The sequence below is a fragment of the Dermochelys coriacea genome, chromosome 26 (genome assembly GCF_009764565.3).
Source record: "Dermochelys coriacea isolate rDerCor1 chromosome 26, rDerCor1.pri.v4, whole genome shotgun sequence".
Lineage (NCBI taxonomy): Eukaryota > Metazoa > Chordata > Testudines > Dermochelyidae > Dermochelys > Dermochelys coriacea.
Window position 1 is genome coordinate 715,521 of NC_050093.1, and position 23,528 is coordinate 739,048.

Consider the following 23,528-nt stretch of genomic DNA (forward strand, 5'->3'; position numbering starts at 1 on the left):
GATCAAAAATAAAAAAGGAAAACGTGATTCTCCTGGTTTGGTTGGGCCACATAAGTGCCACCAACAGATAGCTGGAGGGGTGTCGCCAACCCGCCCGCCAGCACACGCTGAGTCTGACGTAAGCAGACCAGACATCCCACCACACAGAGGACAGCTGGGCACAGCTGTGCTTCTTACAACATGGTGCTTGCAAGTGCTGAAGATGTCACTACAGCTTTCCAGAGAATTTCATGGGAAAGGGAATCTGGCAGGTCTGGGGCTGTGGGAATGTGAGGCCAGGTTTATCTCGGTTCTCAGGAAGCACCAAGGCAAAGCATCTCGTTTGCTGGAGAGACTGAGTTTCCTCCTTCCCCATTTGGGAGATGGGGTTTGACAGCCTGAGCCTTGAAGACTATTGATAAAGAATTGCAGGAGCGATGAAAAATGTCTTGCACTCTCCCAGACTGGAGCCCTACCAACTTCTGGGGGCTTTTGCTCTTTCTGGAGCTGTCGCTGCCAAGACTAATTTCATTCTGAGTGAACAAACATTTTCATAGATCCTGTTTCATGTGAGCGGAAATCAGAAAGGACACTTTTATATCTTCAGTGCTTACTGCTCTATCTGCATTAGTGATAGCAGAACTATGCTACAATCTGATACAGGCCCTTTGTAGTCAAGGCCAAATTCCTGGCTTCAGTCTAACCAGGCTGCATGTTGTCTTAGCAGAGGAATACTGCTCCTGGAGACCCAGATTCATGGTGATGTCAGGGCTGAGCTCCTAGAGCCATTGGCTTGTCCCTCTCAAATGTGCTCTTTGTGCTCCAGGAAGTGAGACAAAAAACCAAAGGACAAAGTAGAAAGCAAAGCTGGATGCACAGCAGGGCAGGGGCCCATGGAGGATGTTGGGGCAGGACAAAGGGCCTGCCTGGCTGGGAAATGTGACCCAGTGCAAACCATTAATGTGGACATGCTACACTGGGAAAAGCAGGGTCTGCCCGGAGGCAGCTCAGTCCCCTAACAGTCTGGCGCTGGCCTGCTGCAGCCCGTCTGCACTGGGGCTGTGCCAGTCTAACCAAGTGGAGGTCATTGCTGGTGCGAAGGTCCTTATTCAGGCAGAAAATTGGACTGAACTTTGGTTTCACTCACCCATAGGGTGTTGGGGGGCTCCCGATTGCCCGCTGCCCTCTGAAGGGGGGCTCTGAGCATCGTGACTGGAGCCATCTCAGACAGCAGCCCCCCGGGAGGGGTTTGTGGGAGTCTGCTCTCCTGCCATGGTGCAGTGTCTTGAGGTAGGGATGCTGGGGGAGAATCAGCTCCATGCACACACTCGGACTGTGAATCCACCCCACTCCCTCGGCGTCAGAGTCCAAGCTCCCGCCTGATCCCTAACTTCAAAGCGCTGTCTAGGCAGGTATTTTTAGAGTGCTAGTGTGAGTCCTGCTAGCCTGAGTCTGTCAGCCGGGGCAGCGGCTTGCTCCCACTCACTCCAAAATGCAGGGTAGACATACCTTGTGTGGGGCTGGATGTCACATTGCCACCCCTTGCTGGTTATGCTTTTGTGGCTTGGGTCCTTTTAGTGGCTGCTGTCCAGACCCTAAGTCTGGGGAAGGGCAGGTGAGTCTCTTAGCTGTTCAGGATTGTATCGGGGTGAGCCCTGGTGTAGCCTGTGAGTTGATACCCTGGGTTAGAATTTGTTGTTGTAAAAACAATATGGTTGAAATATGTTGAGGTCTGAGATTAAAAATATTTCCTATAATCTGGCCTCGTTTCCGCCCCCTCCCCCCACCCCCCCAGATGATTCTCAGCCTGAATAAATCTTGAACTTTCGGGCATTCTGGGAAGAGGCTTTGAAGTGGGTGGTTGGAAACCTGTGCTCACAGTAGTAAACTTTCGTTACTCACCAGTAAGTGACCTCAACCGCAGTGCTTACAGGAACGGCGTGTTTCATAACAGCATCTGGTATGAAATGAAATCCTAACCCAAACAGGAACACCACCACTCCTTGTGCCCAATACTCCGCTTCAGCACGGGACTGGGCGACAGGACATGGATCACTCGATGATTGTCTGTCCTGTTCATTCCCTCTGGCGCACCTGGTGTGGGCCACTGTTGACAGGCAGGATACTAGGCTAGAGGGACCAATGGTCCGGCCATGTATGGCCGTTCTGATAGCCCCAATTTTGCTCTGGAAGGAGTTCCAGGGCCTTCAGTGGCACTACTCAGATGCTTAAAGTTAAGCACGTGTGTAAGTATTTTGCTGTGTTGTGGCCAGAGCACGGAGTAGGTTTTATAGCTGGAATGCCGCATGGAACAGGTGTCTTGTAGGAAATTACCCAGCAAACTAGAGAGGACAACTGGTCTTGGGGTCAGGGCTCTGGATTGAGCCTCCAGTGACCCGGCTTCAATTCTGGGCCTGCCACTGAGTTCCTGAGGGATGTCTCAGTCCTGGGAGAATGCTTACTAGCTGCTGCCTTGTTCACATCGTCTGTCAACTCTTTGGGGCAGTGACTGCTTCTTGCCTAGCACCGTGGGGTGCCAGCCTGGGTTGGGGGGGCACTTTTAATAAGACCAATGAATAATAATAATGACATCCAGCTGGGTCCCTGTGTGACTCTGACTGGCCCCATCAGGTCTTGTGTTACTATTCTGGGAAAGTGATCATGACTCTGGCATTCCAAACAGGACATGCTGTCACGGAGTCCCCGGGCGATGCTCTGGAACTGCTCCCTGTGAAGCCAGGCAGGACTCTGGGGAAGTCTCCTCTCTGGGAGCAGCCTGTCTGCAGGACACACAGCTCACCTGGCTTCCCCCTTCCTGGGTCTGACCTCGGAGCATCCAGCATCCTCTACACCTCCGTGCGCTTCCCACAGCGAGTGCGCCCAGGCGGGGTCCTGGGGAAGCCAGAGGGTCCTGCTCCCCAACTCCGCAGTCAGATGTGACTCTCAGCCAGCCAGTAAAACAGAAGGTTTATTAGCTGACAGGAACATGGTCTAACACAGAGCTTGTAGGTGCAGAGAACAGGACCCCTCAGCTGGGTCCATTTTGGGGGACAGTGAGCCAGACAACCACATCTGCCCTTCACTCCTTGTCCCCAACCAGCCCCAAACTGAAACTCTCTCCAGCCCCCCCTCCTCTGGGCTTTGTCCCTTTCCCGGGCCAGGAGGTCACCAGATTCCTTTGTTCTCCAACCCTTTACCTCTCACCTTGCAGGGGGAAAGGGCCCAGGCCATCAGTTGCCAGGAATCAGGGTGTCGGCCATTCTCTGTGTCCAGACCCCTGCACACACCTGCCCTCTAGGACTGTGCAAGGATCATACACCCTTATCCCACCCCCTAGATACTTAAGAACTGCCTACGGGAAACTGAGGCACCCCCACAATATTCAGAGGAAACATTAGGGACAGTCACGCTTCGTCACACATGCTACGGGGGAGATGCCATTCTGGGACTGCATCTCATCATCAAGCTCCATGCGCCTCTCCCTGGGGCAGTCGCACATTGATTGACAAGTCCTCTCAGCAGACAATACTTTTAAAAATTGTATTTGGATTTTCAGATCCACATAACTAACATCTGGAAACAATGATGCGCAGGGTGTGTGCTTTCTGGGAGAGAGGCTGAGGTGACGAGCCATGTGTTCGCTAGTGCTGGTGCAGGAGGACACATGATCTCGGCTGGACTGGTCATGGAGACCTAGAGCAGGCCTGGACCAGTTCTGTCATGAGAAAGCGTCCTATGCAGTGTCCCTGTTTGGGAATGGTTGTGGTCAGGTTGAGGTTGAGTTTCTAGTGTCGACAAGCCTGGAGAGAAAGGAACACACTAAATTCTACTTTGTTCTGTACAGGTTCTTATGTCGGACTCATCACCACAGTATCTGAGTGCCTTCCGGGTGTTCATTAAGCGATGTGACTAACATCTGTCACGTGTTTGTGTGCAGGGGAGTGTCTTGCTTTGGAATTTATTTTAGAGAGATGATAGATACACTCTCTCTCTCTCTCTCTCTCTCTCTCTCTCACACACACACACACACACACACACACACACACACACACACACACACACACACACACACACACACACACACACACACACACACATTTGTGTTGCTCTATGTTTCTGTTCGAGAAGACAGGTCAGAGAAATGCACCCTGCACTGTGATTGGAAGCTGGTGAGGTTTGGGATAGCCCTTAGTTACGGGGGCGTTCATTCCACAGTCTTGGGCCAGCCCCCAAGAAAGCTCCGTCTGTTTAGGAGACACAGGACTGGGGATGCTGCACACACAGCAGTGACCCCCATGTCATATCACTGAGTTGTCTGTCTATGTGAGACAAGGTGGGTGAGGTATGTCTTTTATTGGACCGGCTTCTGTTGGTCGCAGAGACAAGCTTTCGAGCTTACACAGAGCTCTTCAGGTCAGTGTAGGTGTGTGTAAGCTCGAAAGCTTGTCTCTCGCCAGTAGAGGTTGGTCCAATAAAAGATATTGCCTCCCACACCTCGTGTCTCTAACATTCTGGGACCAACATGGCTACAACAACACTGCATAGATCTCTATATACGTATCCTTGTTGGCGGACAGGGTACCAGACTAGATGGATCATTGGTCTGACCCGGTGTGACTGGTTTTACATTGCAGCTCACGTGGCGTCTCAGCAGCGGTGTAATGTTGCATACAAGAGCTGGTATAATGGCCTGATCTTAAGTAGCCTTCACTGGCTTGTGTGTAGTCCTGAAAGTGGCTGGCTTCTACTACTGCAGTAGCACAAGCGAAGGGCCTTTTCCTGTAACCATCTCTCCTGGGACGTGGCAGAAGCTTTGCTGTTTTCTGGGCACTAATCCCGACGACTCCCCGTAGCTCTGAGTTTGTTGCTGGGGGTGGTGGCGGAAGCAGTTTGCTCAGCTGTCAGACAGCGCTGAAGGATGGCTCCGTTCGGGGCAGCCAATGGGGAGGGAGCAGTAATTACTGCACGTTCTGTCACTACTGGAAGTTAACAGCTCCTCACTGACTAAATCTCAACTAATGTGAGAGTTCATGTGTGGAACTGTGTGTGTGTGTGCGCGCGCGCGCGCTGCTTATCTGGTTTAAAAACCGGTTTCATGCTCAGCTGAAAAGGAAATGAAACATTAAACCAGAATCCCATTTGCTAACATCCTTTCTGCCTTTCTCGGCGAGAAGGGTTAATGGCCAGCCTCGCAGCCTCATTCACGCTTGACTAGGGGCAAGTGAAGTGAGTGCGGCTGGCTGTATGGAGCAGTGGAAGATGGTGGGGAGGGTCTGTAAAACCCCACCTTATGGTGATTTACATTAATAATACTGGTTTGACCACACCTACCCGTACCCCTCTTAATCTCGCTTACCCAGCAGATCAAGGGACGTGATCGTTCCCCTCTATTCGGCATTGGTGAGGCTTCATCTGGAGTGCTGTGTCCAGTTTTAGGCCCCCCACTACAAGAAGGATGTGGAAAAATTGGAAAGAGTCCAGCAGAGGGCAACAAAAATGATTAGGGGGCTGGAGCACATGATTTATGAGGAGAGGCTGAGGGAACTGGGATTATTTAGTCTGCAGAAGAGAAGAATGAAGGGGGATTTGATAGCTGCTTTCAACTCCCTGAAAGGGGGTTCCAAAGAGGATGGATCTAGACTGTTCTCAGTGGTACCAGATGACAGGACAAGGAGTAATGGTCTCAAGTTGCAGTGCGGGAGGTCTAGGTTGGATATCAGGAAACCCTATTTCACTAGGAAGGTGGTGAAGCACTGAAATGGGTTACGTAGGGAGGTGGGGGAATCTCCTTCCTTAGAGGTTTTTAAAGTCGGGCTGGGATGATTTAGTTGGGGATTGGTCCTGCTTTGAGCAGGGGGTTGGATTAGATGACATCCTGAGGTCCCTTCCAACCCCGATATTCCATGATTCTATGATTCTAAACCCAATGGCACTATGGCTATCTGAACTGTACCAGACCTGCTGGTCTGCTATCATATTGGTTTAGTCAGCTCTGGTGTGTCCCACTTCAAAGAGCCCCCATGAAGGAAGGGACTGCAAAATACAATCCTCCACCTCTTCCACTACAGGCACTGTAGAAATACCTTAGATAGGGGAGCTGGAAAACACACGTCAGACTGACCATCAAAGACAACCAAATAGCAATAACCTCCCTCAGTCTGTGTGAGTGGCCGGAGGAGTGAAAATGGCTGGAGTTGTAGATTTAAAAACCAGAAGGGACCATTCTGATCATCTAGTCTGGCCTTCTGCATAACACAGACAGGAGACTTTCACCCAGACCTATAGCTTCTGAAGGAGATGGGGTGTCTCTTTCAGAGAGACATTGGGTTAAAGACTTCAGGCAACAGAGGATTTGAGGGATGAAGAATAATTCTCTCTGCCCAAGCGTTTATCATTGCACCAGAGATTTAGGCTTGTAGCTTTACTCTCCAGTTGCTGAGGCAGCTCTTGTGCAGTAATGATGCCCGTCTGGCAGAATGAGGCACATGGGGCCTGTCGTGTATTCCTGCACAATGTGACATTATTTAACCAGCGTTTTGAGGCCATCACAACCATTAATGGTGAAGTAAGTGAGGAGACATAACTGAGATTCATATAAGGGGGAGTGTGGAGTTGAAGAGCTTGGACTGGCTGTTTGTGTATATTTATACACTGATACAAGCAACAGAAGGACAGTCTTGCGGTTACTGCACTGACAGGGCGTCGGTGCCTGTGGTTCAGGTTCCAGCTCCGCTGTTGATCTGGGCACGTCACTTGGCCTCTCTGCGCCTCAGTTCTCCATCTGTAAAATGGGGATACTCCCTTTGTCAGGCTTGTCTAGTGAGACGGCAGGGACAGTCTCTTAGCAAGGCCATGTCCACATTGCCCCACAGGTCAGACTACAGGAACATGAATAGCAGAGAGCACCAAAGTGCTGCTCTGTAACTGCCTCATGGGGATGCTACGGGCCTGAACTAACAGGTTCCTAGTTCACACTAGTGCAGACTACACTAGGAGCCTTTTGGTTAGGCCCACAGTGTCCACACGGGGGACCTTCCAGCGCAGCACTTTGGTGCGCACTGCTTTTCAGGCCTCCACAGTCTGAGCTGTGGGGCAGTGTAGACAAGCCCTGCATGTCGATGCAGCACCCAGCACCGCGGAGCCTGGATCTTAGCTGGGGCTATCGGCACTGCTGCATTGTAAATAACACATGAGAACAGAAACAATAAGGTGTCCGTTCTGTGGAGCCATGCCACTGTTAAAGTGCTGAGTGCCCTCACGAGTCAGTTGGATATGGGGATGCTCTGTGCACCTCTGGAAACCAGGCCCATCATAACTGGCAAAGGGGGGTTCAGAAATGTAGCTGTTAATGGCCTGAACATGGTGGGGGTTCTGCTGCAGCAACTGGGGGGTTGTAACGTGCAGATAGCCCTGCAGGGCCCTCTATACAGAGAGGGGCTTGTGCGCATTTCCATGTGAATTCAAGTCGCTCCACTGCATGGCACTGCCTGCCCATTTTGGGTTTGATTCCTAAATGAGAGCTGGCACCAGGCTGCCCTGGAAATCCTCGGTGGGTAACTCGCCCCCTTCCCCTGAAGAAATGCTGGGCAGGGCTATTGTTCCTCACTGGAGAGAGCTGCCTCCATTTGGCTTGCTGTGATGTTACAGGGAGATGGGAGCATTTCTCTCTGGGTCCTGAGCCTTCTGCTGGTCTCTGCTCTCTTCCTGCCAAGTGACCTACCATGACCCCGCCATGGAAGTTTTCCGTCCCACTGTACTAATTAATACAGAGGCACAGCCCTTCCCAGACTTGACTGGTAAAACTCAAGTGCTTGTGCTGAGTCACTGGCGGGAGGGGAGGGGAGCAGGAGCTCTCCCCAGACACTTTGCAAATGTAGATCGTGTTTGGTCAGTGGTAGGGCAGTACTGCCAACCCCAAATGTTCAAAAATTTTGAATCGGGCTCATCAAAAATAATGAGATTATGTAAAAATAATAGATTTTGAGTTCTATGTCGTTGCCTTCTGCTTTTAGAGCCTTTAGGGTGCACTGGGGATACATTTTGAAGCTTTCTCCACAGCCACAAGGGCTAAAAACTAAGTTTTTCTTTAAGAATGAAGGCTGAAATCATCACAGATCCCCTTGACTCCAGGAGCTGGGGCTTTAAGGAAAACAATAATTATCACGAGACTCATGACAAAATCATGCGAGTTGGCAGCAGTTTGTCCAGATGCAGGGCTCAGGCTGGAGCAGCCCCCTCCAGCCAGTTCCCATTCATGCTCTCTTTGCAGGCAAGATGCAGGCAGCCCAGCTCCTGGGTTGGGAATGGCTGCACATGCTGTAGTGCTATAAATAGCTCTTTGTGCTGAGCTCTCTCAGGGGTCGGTACCTGCCTGCATGAGATGGCTGAAAACCAAGGCAGTGTGAGCAAGAGCTTCCTGGGGACTGGAGTCAATTTCATCTCCTCCAGCCCCAATCTCCCTGACTCCCATCTGGCATTAGGTTGTCAAGATCATCTCAAGCTGAGTTTGGTTTAATGCTGGGGGAGCTGGAGGGCTGGGGCTCCAAGGGAAAGAAGCTGTTTGTGTTGGCAGCACAGTTAGACCCTGGAGCCAAGATTCAATCAGCCCTGATGACTGACTTTATTTAAACCCATCCCCTCCTGTCCTTGCCTGTTGCTGGGAGTGAAGGTGTTCATTGGGATGGGATCAGTGTATGCCAGGACAGTGCTCCCCAATGACAATTTGCACAATGGTCTCCACTGCCACAGCATTTCTTTTTAATAAAACCACAATACAAGGGGCCCTGCCTTAAATAGCCAGTGTTAACCCTGCAGCATCAGTCAGCAGCATCAGACAGCTTGGGATGAATCAAGCCATTAGGCTAAGGATCCCTAATTGCCTTCACAATGTTCATGCAAAAAGCAGTGGAGTTGCCAGGCCCTGCTGTTTGCAGAAAGTGTCCTTAGCGCTCAGGCGGCTGACAACCAGCAAATACATCTGACATTAAATGATCTACCTTGAGACGTCCCAGGGAATTGCGAGAATACAAGTCACCAGCAGAGGGGAGAGAGGGAATGGTGCTTTTACGCCATTTTTTTCACATATATCCATTGAGTCTATAACCTAGGAGCATCTGATTTGTTAGGCTGGATGGTATTTTAACGTGACATAACTACAAGCTCTGTGTGTTGCTATCAGAATGAATGACCAGAATGTCTTTGCCGTGAACAGCAGAGTCTGCTAAACTGAAATTCTTGTCCCTGGTCAGCCACCTTTTTGTTCCTCTCATCTTCCTGTTCTCTGATCCCAGTTCTGTACATTGGAGACACCGCTGTACACAGGTGAGGGATTTTACAGTGACTTAGCCAAGTCCTGGATTTATGGTTTGTCTGAGCAGGTTACATGTCACCCCCTAGCATGGATCTTTGTCCCATAAACACTGGTTAAATTGAACAAGGAAGAGGTCAGAGCTGTTGAGAACAGGACGGTTCCCATGCATGGGGGTTCCATTACATGTGATGCCTGGAGCAGAACAAACCCCCACTAACTGTGGGGCAGCGTTCTTTCCGAGGGCTTTAGCAACAAGGATGTAAACTAGCAATGATATAACTAAGTCAGTTTGCAAACAGGACATTTCCAAAGAGTCCCTGCGTATTCATTATCTCTAGGAAAAAGAAAAGGAGTACTTGTGGCACCCTAGAGACTAACAAATTTATCTGAGCATAAGCTTTCATGAGCTACAGTTCACTTCATCGGATGCATTCGTTGGAAAATACAGTGGGGAAATTGTATATAAAACTCCCCACTGTATTTTCCACCGAATGCATCCGATGAAGTGAGCTGTAGCTCACGAAAGCTTATGCTCAAATAAATTTGTTAGTCTCTAAGGTGCCACAAGTACTCCTTTTCTTTTTGCGAATACAGACTAACACGGCTGCTACTCTGAAACCTGTCATTATCTCTAGGATTATACAGGTTTCCTAGACCCTTCATCCTGCATAGACCTCTGCAGTGCTTAGTGTGGAGTTAAAATTCTGAACCGCTAAAGAAACTGGGATTCATAATGATGGAGATCGCAGCCCAATTCGTGTCTCAGAGCATAGAGTGGACGAAAAAAGGTTCCTGTATTTTCCAGACCCGTTGAAAATTGATCTGGGTCAATTTCTTTAGCTCTTTAAACATCCTGAATCTAGAAAACAAATGGAATGAAAATGTGACTGAGGTTTCTAGCTCCATTACACTCTTGTATGGTAATAGTATCACACAGCAGGGCTCTTGTCAAGTGGGCTGGATATTTCTGGCACACAAGTGGATAAATACCATTATTCCCGCTGCCAATGCAGTGGCTAGGAGCATGGGGGTAATAGACAGATTCCGCTGCCTTTTCAATATTGTCATCACCATCTCCTTCCTCCCTTTGTGTCTGGAATGGCCCACAGAGCTGCTTTCCAGAACTCAGAACGTACTGTGCAGTGCCCTGCTAGAGCCAAAGGCTGCCACCATGTCTGCTTCTGCAGATACATTTAAGATGCAAAAGGAAAGGGGCACAAGACAATTGATCAACTATTCAAGCCCTGTTTCTCTGCAGCCCTAAAGTAAACCCCAAACGATGGAAGCATGTTAGTAATTTTTGGCTATATGTGCTTTCCCCCAAAAACAGAAGAGGCAGAGCCAAATGGCACTGAAGGGATACTTTAATGTACAACACATTTTCATCATTTTCTCCCATGTAAACTAAATTCCTCTGCATGGTCGCGGTGAAGGAACATTAACGTTAGCTCAGGAAAGCACGGAGCCCAGTGAGGGAAATCTTTTCCATTGAAGTCATATTGGATTAGCTCGCCTTCTCTTACAGGAAGGTGTCAGCACCTTTGTTAGCGCAATGTGGTTCGCCCTCCGACAGCACAGGTCCCCATTAGACATACCTATTTCCAAGGAGGTTTCATTGCTCAACTTCACTGCAGAAATTCACTGTGTTTGGAAACTTGTTTCACAGACACCCCAGGGGCAGGAGCAACTAAAAAAATGTATTTGAAAAGCTGAGTTGACCTTTTAATTGGCCCTTTCAGGAATCTCTCTTTGTGCTTGTAAAGTAAGGAAATAGCTTTGTTTATTCAACTAACATTTTGCCAGCAAATTGTGCGCAGTGCCAGCTAAACACATCTGTCTTTCGAATAAAAAACATGCAGCATGGTTTTAAGAAATAGCTTGCCTTGCTCTCTAGCTTGAAACAAGGACATGAAAATCCCAACTTCACCCAGACCTTCCCCTCTTGGTGGTTGGGTAGGATGCAAGGATAGCAGTGGCAACTGATGGAACGGACATAGGGTCTAAAGGAGCAGAATGGATATCTGCAGTGCTGGTCTTTCTGGTGTCCGTACATAGCTACTGACACAGTAGGGAGGTAACTGCTGCAGCGTCTCTATGGGTACAGGTTAAGCAAAGGGCTAGTTGTTCTTTCTTATTTGTATTGCATGGCACTGAGGAGCTGCAGTTATGGACCAGGACCTCCGTTCCAGTCCCAGAGAGCTTACAGTCTAAGGAGAAGACAGGAGACAATAGGCAGATATGGACAGTTAGGAGGGGGAGCACAAAGAAACAACGAGACGTTATTGCTCAGCAGCGCACTCAGCACACCTGGCCCAGATGTGCAGTGTGCTGGCACTGTCTCAGTTCACTTTGGAAGGCCGAGGAGCATTGCAGTGCTTCTGTTTCATGTACGCAAATGGTGCTCAGGAGTTGTTTTCTCTCTCTTGTTTTTCAGCTTTCAAGATGAAAATAAAGGAAGTGAAAAAGGAGAACGGGGACAAAAAGATTGTTCCAAAGAAGAAGAAGCCCCTGAAATTGGGCACAATCAAGAGAAAAGATCTCAAGAAGCTAGTACTGTATCTAAAGAATGGAGCAGACTGCCCTTGCCACCAGCTGGACAACCTCAGCAACCACTTCCTGATCATGGGCCGCAAAGTGAAGACCCAGTACCTGCTGATGGCCATTCACAAGTGGGATAAGAAAAACAAAGAGTTCAAAAAGTTCATGAAGAAAATGAAAACGCTGGAGTGTCCAACGTTTCAGTCTCTCTTCAAATGATCAGGTGGCTAGAGGGACTCCTGCTGGCCCAGAACTTGCACAGCCCTAGGACTTGGGGGTTCAAATGTTGCTCCTTCTGTAGTAATGGATGTTGTACCTGAGTCAATTTTGTTTCTTTGTAATTTTTTGAGCTTCCTTTAAAGCTCCACCCCCAGTCTCAGTATTTCCCTGTAAGCGAATGTTTGAAAGTGCAGCACATTCATACAGAATAGTCACTGAGGTCACAAACTATTTACACCTGCAATGTCTGAAGTAACCTGTTGCTGTAATGATATGCAAATCTATTTAAATAAGGAACTTGTCAGATAAAGAGAGCAAAGCGTGTGGGGGGGTTGATACTAGATAATCCTATTGAATTGGTCTAAAGTGAAATAATTCTGGGTAAATTGATTTTTCTTTAGCTCAGGGGTGTTTATTGCCTATATAGGATGTTTTCTGCAATTCTCACTGAAGGCCAATTCCACAAAGTACTATGTGTGGGGAAAGGCCTTTTAAAGCTAATGGGGTGATGGAATTAGGACATAAATGCTGCAGAAAATCCCACTTTTTAATTTTAGACCAGTATTTGCAGTGTCGTCTTTGATGCAAAACTAATTCTAGATAAAGAACTTTATCATTAGTTGCTTTTTAAATTCTGCAGACTTGAATGCCATAGATTGGTTAGGACATGGGGGAAGCGACAAACCGGAGCCATTAGGAGGTGGAACAGTAAGGAAAACACAGGCTCAGTCAGTACTATAAGCCATAAAGCAGGTGATTAGGTTATTTTAAAACAACATACACTTAAGATGTCTGCAAAGCATTATGGGACATGGGGGAAAGCCTGCCAAGTCCACACAAGGATTGTTTCCATTGGCAGAGCAATAGGGACAGAAAAGAGATTAGTTTTGCATCAGAGAAGGGAGATGCTAAAGGGTTTTAATGATTTGGGAATCTTCATGCTGGTCCCTCTGGTTTTATTGGCCTTCTCTCATCACTGCTTCAGCCATAGGAATGTACCTTATGCCTCTTGATGGGCAAAAGCTGATTGTTTTAAACAAAATTCAGATATTTCAGCAGGAACCATCAGCCCAAATAGAAACTCAATTCATGTAGATTTAAACTCACACTCACCCCCTGGCACTTCTCAGAATTAGGCTGATTTCTATAAAGTGGACATTGAGCCAAAAAGTCCAAGTTCAGAGACAATTGGAGCCACAGAACTGAGCAGTACATCACTTTTTTCAGTGTTCTAGTGTATTGCATGAAACAAAATATCTGATCCTTTTACATTTTTAGCAGTGTCAATTAGTTTCCTACACAAATCCTGAAAGGAAGCAAGTTTAGAAGGATAATGTGTTCTTTGTATTTCTTTCTCCCTCTGTAACTATTCTGTACAGGATGTTAATTACCTGGTAAAAGTCAGGTCAGTTACACAGTAAGGACCAGCTCTAGCAGACATTTGTGTCATTTTGCAGGACCAGGAAGTATCTGATTCCAGAACATAGTTGGTTGGTTGGCATGAGGTAGGGGTCCTGCAGTCAGTCAGACTGTGTGTCCTGGTTACGGGGACGGTATTGCTCTGCTTGGGACAGGAGGAGCGAGAAAATCTATCACCTATCAAAGTTACATTGTGGAAAAGCAATTTGTTATTGTAGTTACCTATTTAAAGCATAGCATAATTGTGTGCCTCTAGGTACTGTATCAGTTAGTTTACCAGCTCTCTGATCTTGTATTCTAGTCCTGTGAAAAGAGGATGAGCTAGATCCTTTTATCAGATTTGTGTGTAATATTTCAGTCAAGGTTTTTTGGACATTTTTATGTAGCTGAATAGTAATTTTACTTTTCCTTTTGCCAAATTGCTTGGTGAACTGTCAGCGATTCTGAGACTGTATGGATCTAGCTTTTAGGTTTGATTGGTCGTCATTCGGACTTTTTAGTTCTGTTTTATGCATGTGCAGTTTTTGATAAAATTAACAGCACCCAAGAAAATGAGTCCGATGTAACATCATGTTATTTGTAGGCAGTGAAAGTATCTTTACATTTTGTCTTAATGTAATTGTTTAGAGCGTTAATTTAGGGAAGTGTGGCAGATTGGGAGGGGGGAACTTGTTTTTTGTTTGTAAATAGAGATTTTGAGAGAGGAAGTGAAATGTAAAAGGTTAGTAAGAATTGGAACTGAAAAGAGCTTCCTTCTAAGGGCTGTGAAAATGAACGCAAGGCTTTTGTGTTGTTCCTGAAAGTGGCCTAATTTTTCTACTTTTACGAGCATTATTACACCTTTCAAAAAACAAAAAAGATATTGCAGCCAATCATGTGAAGGCTAACACAGCCCCACATTCTGGAAATAGGACCTGAAAGCACATCCAAAACATTTCAGTATTGTTGGAACAATAACAGGCTTTTACCTAGTCCTGTCAGACTAAGCCACAGATGGTGAGAGAGTTTTTGTGTTACAGGAATTTAGCTGCAATCATTGCTATAATGCCAGTTTGCTAGATAACATTATGGTGTTTCCATGTAATCATAAAAATAAACTTGCCAGGGAAATCAAGGGTTCACTGAGAGACATGATCTGAAAATGTTAGAATTGGCACCAAAGGAAAATCCTCAGTAATGCATTGATGATTTCATGAGAAAATAGTGTCTGGTTTTTGTAATGTACTTCATTGCATAGTTCTAATAGGTACTTCTTGAATTCCTTCTCAGAGCAGCAGACATATGGTATGTCCTTGATTTTTAAATGATTCCTACACTGACAGGGCAAATGCATTTGAATTTTCGGATGAAGATGCCTTCCTAGAAAAGGTCCAGTAAGTTTCATGCTCTCGAAAGTCAGAACCCAGTTCTTGTCTCTTTTTCAGGAATCACCATCTAATAGCTGTTGATATATTTAGTTCCACATGCATTTTAGCTATATACATTAAGCAATTGATGTATCCTAATGGACTGGCAGTACCTATCTTTCATGCAGTAAGGGTGAAACAGCCCAGTGCAGGGAATATGCACAAGGCGGTATGCACCACTTAAACATCATGTTAGCCCACATCACAGATGCTCCAGGCCTGACTCAAAGTCCATTGAAGTCTCCCAGTATCTCCTCCGATGTCACTGGGTTTTGGCTCAGGCCCTCTCTGAGAAGCTTGACTCTTCCCTAGAACTAGTATCGGCTTCTACTTTCTCCTGAGATGTGTATAAAAGCTTAGGATACTGTGAAAATGTTTGACATTCCTCTTTTTTTTTTACTTCAGCGTTTTATTCATGTTACATTATTTTACCAGCTGTTTTGATGTTATGACTTATGTTTAATAGCAAGTCCAGTATCTGTTCCTTATTCTTGCATATGCTTTCCCTGTTTTTTCATTCATGTATCAATATTCACTTAACTAAAATTGCTGAATTAATCAATTACAATGTGATTTCCCCCTCCCCCCTGTTTTTTATAAAGAGATGTTGTTTTCTAACCCTGGTCTGGTGCCTTTCAAATGGTTTCTGTAGAAGGATGGATTAAATCAGGCACTTGGGAATAATCTGCAGCAGAACCCATTGTGTATTTACACATTCTGCAAAACTTCCAGAAATGCTTAGAATGTTCATTTGTGTGTGTGTGTGTGTGCGCGCGCGTGCGCATGACATGGTTAGTCCTGATGCTGCATTCCTCACACACCCAAAACACCCACTGAAACTGGTATTTGGAAGTCTTATGGTGGAAAAGTAATGTACAGTCAAGCCTAGGGGAAGATCCTTGTTAATTCCTAATGATTACCTGTTCTGCTCATTCCCTCTGAAGCACCTGGCATTGGCCATTGTTGGAAAACAGGATACTAGGCTAGATGGACCGTTGGTCTGTCCCAATTTGGCCGTTCTTACATTCTTAAAGGAAACCTTCACAAAGGCTTCTCCCATGTGCACACTCCTGGATGAGCTTCTTTCACATTCACTCCCCAGTTGGCACTGCAGCATGCTGTGCTGATCTATATGCTTCCCCCCAGTGCTGCCCAGCCTCTGGCTTCCTTCACCTTTCAGGTGAGTTTTCTCACCACAGTGTGTGAGTTTAAACCCAGCCGCCATCACATGGTCCTGGGCACTCACTGCTGAAAGATGAAAGAGCCAGAGTACCATGGGGACAAGGGGTGGGGAGAAATCAGGCTTGTCAAGGGAGTCCTGTTGGGTCACTGATTGCTTAGCGGGTGAATCCAGCACCAGCTGGTTAATAGGGCGGCCTCTGAGGAGTGTTCCAACTAATTGAATGGAATAACTGAGGCTGGGGTTTCACATGGGAAACACCTCAAGAAGCTCTGTTCAGAATGGAGCTGGCCCAAACTTTGTGGATGAAAAAGATATTTCACTGAAAAAATGGCCTTTCCTAAAATGTGTGTTTGAGAGGCAGAGAGAAATTATTGACATTGGCAACATTTTTTTTTTTTTTGCCAAAAATGTCAATGCTTTTAAAAATAAAATCCCCTAATCATTCAATTGATACAATTATGTTTTTGAAAAAGTTTTGAAAAAGAAAATGAAAAAAAACTCACAACAAACGTAGCAAAACTGAAAATGGGTATGTTTGAACCTTTCAACATGAAAACAACTTTGCAATTTTGAAATTTTTTGCAAACATAGATTCCCTTTTTCCAACCATCTCTAGTTCAGACCGATAGCATCCCCTCTCTAAGCACCTGTGGATAAAGCACTGGACTGGGATTCCGGAGACCTGGACTCTAGTTTCAGATTGGCCACTGGCCTGCGGGGTGACCTTGGGAACATCACTTCCCTTCTCTGTGCCTCAGTTTCTCCATATGTGACCTGGGTATAATGATACTGTCCTCCTTTGGAAGCACTTTGAGATCTGCTGATGAAACGCGTTACGTAAGAGCTGGGTATTATTGCCATTAAAGCTCTGGAACATCAGACACATCACATATTTCCACAGAGTTGTTGACAGGACAAATTATTTTCTCACCTACAAGTTAAAAGAGAGGGCAACGAGCACGAGTGGGGAGGGAACACAATCTGTACGACACTGTGCAAATGGCCACGTTTGCAAGCTTCCATGGATCCTCTTTGCTTTAGCAATGAAAACAGCTCAGCGTGTCTAGTGTATAACGTTGGTTTGGAGGAAAAATAATGGACACCAGCTCACAACCTCTGCTCCTTGCAAATGCACAGACGAAACTGAGGCAAAGCCAGTGAGACCAGACCTAGCACTCCCCCAGCCTGAATGACGAGTTACCACCTCACCCTGCTGCATCTCAGAGGTGCCCCAATAAAGCAGATTTTAAAGCCTATTAAATGTATGCCAGGAAGCAGATGTCCAAGCATGCAGCCCAGCAAGCAGACCCGTTTTGCTGCTGCTGAGAGAGCCGGGGTCCCTGTTCCCTGGGAACCTGCAAAGTCAGAGGTAGCACTGACAGCAATGCAGCTCTGCAGCTATTCCCAGGCTCGCTCTGCCAGTGCTCCCGGCTGTCCTAGTCAGGTGTGTAGACTGCTCAGTGGAATACATCTAGATGAATTGTCCCAGGCAATGAGCTGGATTGGAACACCATAGAGTAAAATACCCATTCCTCAGAGCTGCAGCGAGGTGCCTGGGAGCCCTTGCAGGGTTACCCCTAACCAGGATTGCATGGCACTCAGGTTTTCCTAGTTGTATCCCATTTTTCAGTTGAAATCCCGTTGCTGGCTATGCTGTCTCCTTTATGTTTAACAAGCTCTCGGTGCTTATTCGGGAGGAATAGAGTCTGCTGATTTGCAGGAACGATGTGCTCTGGCTCAGCCCCACAACGTGGCATCAGGCCTGAAAAGAACAGAGTGGAGGGAGTGCTAGAGTGCACACCCCTCACTGCTATGCCATTTGGCTGCCTTCCCTGAGTCCTGCCGGACCATTTCTCCCTGTGGGCGCTGTGCTGCCCTTGCACTCACTTCACTTGTGTGCTCAGTGCGGTGGAATTTACTTCTGTTGTGTAGTAGCCTCTCTCTGGGGCACCTCGCAGGGCGGGGACATCATGGACTCCTGAGGCTAAAATTATGGGTAGTGAGGGGGAAACTGTCAAATCTTTTCAGCCACCAACCTGCTGAGGACAGAGTCCAGTGGCCCCCAACTAATGGGACAGGCTCCATTGGCACTGGTTTTACAGGCCCTACAAAAATGCAGTGTGCTCCCTCAGCTAGTCCTACAGAATCAGTTAAGTGAAACAAAAAAGCCAAACGAGCAAACATTGCAGCCCAAACTGGGCCAGCGTAGGAGGTGACGTGGTTTGAAACAAAACAGCAAAGCGTCCCTCCGCTTGACTGTCACCTCGGCATTCCACCCCCCAGAGATGCAATCAAAACAGAGTTTATCCACATGGGAAAATGACAGAGCTGTGGAGAAACCTGCCCCCCCCCCCATTCTCAGCTGCATCAAATGGATCACAACTACTGAGAGTAAGAGAAGAGTGATTCTGCCTATCCTTTCCCACATTCCCATCCCAGCTAGCAGGGCTCACTGACTCACCTGGAGCACAGAGGGGGTTTATGGGAAATTTCTGGCTTGCATTCTGTACCAAGGTAAGTTCCATGCTGACTGGCAGGCTGGCTGCACCAATTCTACAGCGAATATTCATACCCAGCTTGCCCAGTGGCACGGCTCAGTTTGTGCGGCTGCTGAGGGCATGGAAGCTGGGCTGAACTGGGAAAGCTTGAGGTGGTTTTCTTCAGAGTTTCACCTGGAGCATGAACGTGGACTAGGAAGCCTGGTGACAGGACTTTGCTTTCATGGTTCCTTTGCTAGCAACTGGGTTGTTTCCCTGCAGAAGGAAAAGAATTAAGACAGAAAAATACTTTGATCCACTGGCAGGAGAACAACTGGGGACAGGTGGCTGCTGGCCCTCTAGAGGACTCTGTAATGATTAATTATGCCCAGTATGGACAGGCATGGGCTGCAGCATGAAGGCCAAGGGGAGAAGGGTGCCAGCTCCAGGATAAGTACAAACCCCACTCCCCTGTCACAGCTGTGCACTCACTCACATCAAGAGCTGTTTGCTTAAAAGGAAAGTACGGAAAGCCCCAGCAATTTCCAGCCTGCAGCCCTGGCACATCAAGTTGGTGTGGTTCCCGTTAGGGTGTCCTCCCTGCTAACTGACAGACATGAGGAGGCCCTTACTGCTGGGTTGCTGTGAGAACGGTTCTCCCTTGCGGTCCAGGTGCATGACATTACTAGTCACATCTGAGAAGCTAAGCAGGGATGAGCCTGGGGAGTCCGTGGGCGGGAGAGCTGCAGGGAGAACCAGGTTGCTTCAGGGGATGGTGTTGGTGGTGCTCCTCTCTGAGTTAATTGGGTTAGTGCAGTGCTCCAGCGTGACAGCATTAAGGAGAACAGGAGTGAACGTCCCTTGGCCACTCAGTCATCAGAGAGTGGGGGCCCTTCTGAGCAGTGGCTGTTAACTCCTTTCCAAATCAGATAACTACCTCCAGCATCACAACCTAAAGCCCTGAACAGTTGCAGCTGGCTCTGGGGTTCTGTTGGGCGCTTTGCTCTCAAGTGGTGGAGTGCTCTGCGAAACAGTTGCTGTCTTCCCTCTCAGAGTCAGTTGTGCTTTAGCGGTGGGTACAGAGTTGCTGCCTTTGTAAAATGCTTTGCGGTTCTTCACTCTATCCTTGTCAGGTTATTTAGGCCTTGATTTTTGAAGGGATTTAGGCATCGTTGCAGTTAGCATTGCAATGTCTAACTGAGTTAGAAGCTGATTTAGGACAGTCAATGAGATTTTAGCTTCTAAGTGCTTAATTCACTTTTGAAATTAAACCAGGTGTTGCAAAATGGCCTGCAGCAGCACCTAAATATCTTTACAAATCTGGGCATCCTGGAAGATAAACAGAGTTTTTGACAGGGCAAATTATTTTCTCACCTACATGTTAAAAGAGAGGGCAACAAGTACGAGTGGGGAGGGAACACAATCTGTACGGCACTGTGCAAATGGCCACGTTTGCAAGCTTCCATGGATCCTCTTTGCTTTAGCAATGAGAACAGCTCAGCGTGTCTAGTGTATAACGTTGGTTTGGAGGAAGAATAATGGATGCCAGCTCACAATCTCTGCTCCTTGCAAATGCACAGACAAAACTGAGGCAAAGCCAGTGAGACCAGACCCAGCACTCCCCCAGCCTGAATGACGAGTTACCACCTAACCCTGCTGCACCGGGGGGTGATCCCCGGAGAAATGTAATTTTCTGACTCTGTAAGCTGACCCATTCTCACTTTCATCAGCATGAAGAATACAGTATAATAAGCCAAGTATATTTGGAGTCTTTTCACTGGGACAGGGTAGGCACAGCAAGGTGGCACTGGGTGTTGAACTGTGAGGAATAAAGGAAAGAATCTTTACTGAAGTCCTTTATAATTTCCCCCCCGGCTAGTTATACTGCAAACCTCTCCCAAAAGCAGAATGGAGCAAAGTATGTCTGGAGGGGCAGCTTGTCCCAGGAACTGAGAGGAGGCCATTCTTCTCCCATCACCTAAATAAACTACCACCTTTGTTATCTTCTGTGTGCTCCTGCCTGGGGGAGTGAAGAATGGCATGTGCTGCCTTGAACCCAAACTTGTCTGGATACCACAGAGCAGAATAATTTGTGGCCAGTTGTAAACTTGGGCTAAGTGAGAATCGCCCAGGGTTAGAATGTTCAGAAGGATCTCAGGGTTTGTGCAATTGTTCTGTGCCATGGGCCCAGGCAATTCTGTACCGACACTGAGCTTAAAACAGGTCCTAGAAAACAGAGAGATGATCTTGTCAGTTTGGTACCTGGCAGAGATTTTCCTTTGGTTAAGGGCTGCCTGTCCCTCCATTGATCTCTGAGTTTTAAGATGAGTAAATCTTAGATTAGCGCAAACTACATGGAGTCCATTGTCTGAGCAATGCACCCCAAAGATATACTTCATGGGAAAGAGACACAAAAACATACAGGCCCTCGTTCTCCTTAGCACTATGGCTCTGTTCTGCCTGACTGTGTATAGAGTCCTTATGTGGAAGTAAACTACCAGACCAATGTCAAGGGGCTGGGGTATAAATAAGATACATAGTGTGACAAAGCTCTGTCCTTGCCTCCGTGGGTCCCGCATTTCCTGGAGGATTTTGCTAGCCTCAGAGGCTCACTGTGACCCTCCTTTCTCTAGAGACAAGGGTCACAGTCTACTGAGCCATTTTCATCATAAGCCAGTGAGGAAGGTGAGGAGAAGTTATCCTTCCTTGTACAGTCTATGTTGTCTCCCAGTCTCAGTGATTAATCAGGGGGCAAAGGGGGGGGGGGAGGAAAAGCCCAGGCCCACCCTCTTCTCTGGGCTCCAGCCCAGGGACCCTAATAGTAGCAGCTATGGTAGCTGACCTTTTAGAAACATGACGTGTACAATTCCCTGGGCTACTTCCCCACAGCAGCCCTCACTTCCTCAAGCTCCACTTCACCCTTACCTCAGGGCCTCCTTCGTTGTGCCTGATACGTTGTGTACTACTCAGCCTCTCCAACCGCGCAACTTCTTCCCACAGCTCCTGACATGTACCCCCACCTGAGTGACTGAGAGGCTTTTAACTAGTTTCAGCCAGCCCCTGAATGGCTTCAGGTGTCCCAATCAACCTAGCCTTCTCCCTGCCTTCTGGAAAGTTCTTCATTGGCCCCAGGTGTCTTAATTAACCTGGAGCAGCTGCCATTTCACTTATCCTGGTACCAGGGATTTGTTTAGTCTGGAGCTAATATATCTATCTCCCACTACTTTTCTATAGGTTTCAGAGTAGCAGCTGTATTAGTCTGTATTTGCAAAAAGAAAAGGAGGACTTGTGGCACCTTAGAGACTAACAAATTTATTTGAGCATAAGCTTTCGTGAGCTACAGCTCACTCTATAGCCATCTGGCCTTGCCCCGTCACAATAGATACAATGCCTGTGGCAGAGTACTGCTCAGTTCTCTAATGGTACATTTTGATGAGACAATCTGGATCTATTTGTCTTTTGTTGTTGTTATTTTTAGCCAGTATATAGACTTCTGAGCTTTGCTTTTCTTTCTTCTGCAATGGTACAAAACACCCTCCATAAAACAAATATACAAGAAACCAAATCAATCTTTATTATAACTTTTTCCACATAGACGGTATTTCCCATGCCTTCAGATGTTAGCTTCATGTGGAATAATCATATTGTCTGTTTTCTTTTGAGATGTAGCATATCTACCCTGCTGTCCAGCGATGGATGAAATGAAAGTTCAGAATGTAGTTCAGATAAACGTTTAGATCATAAAATCACAGACACTGGGGATGGAAAAGACTATTGAGAGGATTGATATTAAATAATTATTTATTCTCAGTGTCCGAGGTGGGCAAGCTGCCTTTAGATGATCCATTTGTGTGGATGCTTATTTGAAACGTAGCTCACCTATCCAAATCTCAGTCTGCAAAATTAGTTGGGAGACTAGAGAATGTGCTTCCATGGGACATTGCTGCTGCTTATGCAAATAGCATGGGAACCACTTTCCAAGGGGTAGGATTTCAGAGTTTCTGGTTCTACCCTCCATCCAGAAAATAAATAAATATGGAGAAAAAATCCCCAAACAAAACAAACTGTCCAATCAATTTGGAGCCTCAGACATAGGCAGAGCTTTGGGCATTGTGTGCCCAAACAGGGGATGGACTGTACTTGTTTTTTCCACGGTGTTTCACCCATTTGTGAATGGAGCGAGAAAGCTAAAGCCAATTAGCTGCCAGCTGGCAAAGGTGTCTCCTGGTGAGCTGTTAATTGCAAACAGTGCCTGCTTAACCTCACCAAACTCCCAAGTGTTACCCCGAGAAGCTGATAGATTTGGTGCTCGGGGTGTTTGTAATGTACATGCAGTGTGGATAACATGGGAGGAATCAGACTCATCAGAGAGCAAAGGCCCACACGTCCTGCTGCTGAGGCCAGAACCTGTTATCCCTGAGCTCTGGTGGGGCAGATAAAACAGGGCCCCCCCACGGGAATCAAATCTTCCCCAGGTTTGGGTTTGCAAAGCCCAGGCCTGTTGGCCTAGCTCCAATTCCGCACTCCCCATTCATCTCATTCCCTGGGGGCCTGGGGCTGCCACCAATCCTTTCTATAGTGTTGTGGGCCAAGGGCAGGCCAGAGATCATGTTCTCAGGCACAGCCTGCCAGAGGGAGGGCATCAGGACAGGGGACTCACATGGTTTGTGCAGCCCCTAATAAAGAGCCTGGTCCTATGAGGGAATGAGTCACCTTAGGAGCTGAGGGTGTTCAGCATCGTACAGGACCGCATTGCTTTAATGTGTGGGGACTGTAGTAATACCAGAGCACCCACAACCGGGTGCAGCACCATGACCCAGTGGAGAGGGCACTAGCCGGAAGTCAGGAGATGTGGGTTCTCTTCCCAGTCCTGCTATTGGCCTCTCTGCGCATTACCCACTCTGATAGTATACTCCACCCCTAAGCTTCAGCCTGGCATTTTTCCTTCGGAACCGGTCTTCTCCACCAGTCAGAAATGTGCCTGCCGTTAAGAAAAG

At 47.3% G+C, this 23,528-nt stretch overlaps 1 protein-coding gene across 2 annotated transcripts in view; it reads left to right on the forward strand.

Moving 5' to 3' along the window:
• Positions 1-23,528, forward strand: part of SFRP1 (secreted frizzled related protein 1) — a 64,603-nt gene that overhangs the window by 36,847 nt on the left and 4,228 nt on the right. The window contains exon 3 of one of the 2 annotated variants that reach the window (XM_038384726.2): positions 11,724-15,489. The exons of the other annotated variant lie outside the window; for it this stretch is intronic. Coding sequence (XP_038240654.1) covers positions 11,724-12,046 — 323 coding nt within the window. The 3' untranslated portion in view covers positions 12,047-15,489. Of the gene's footprint in view, positions 1-11,723; positions 15,490-23,528 lie in introns of those variants that run through there. 2 annotated transcript variants of the gene reach the window in all.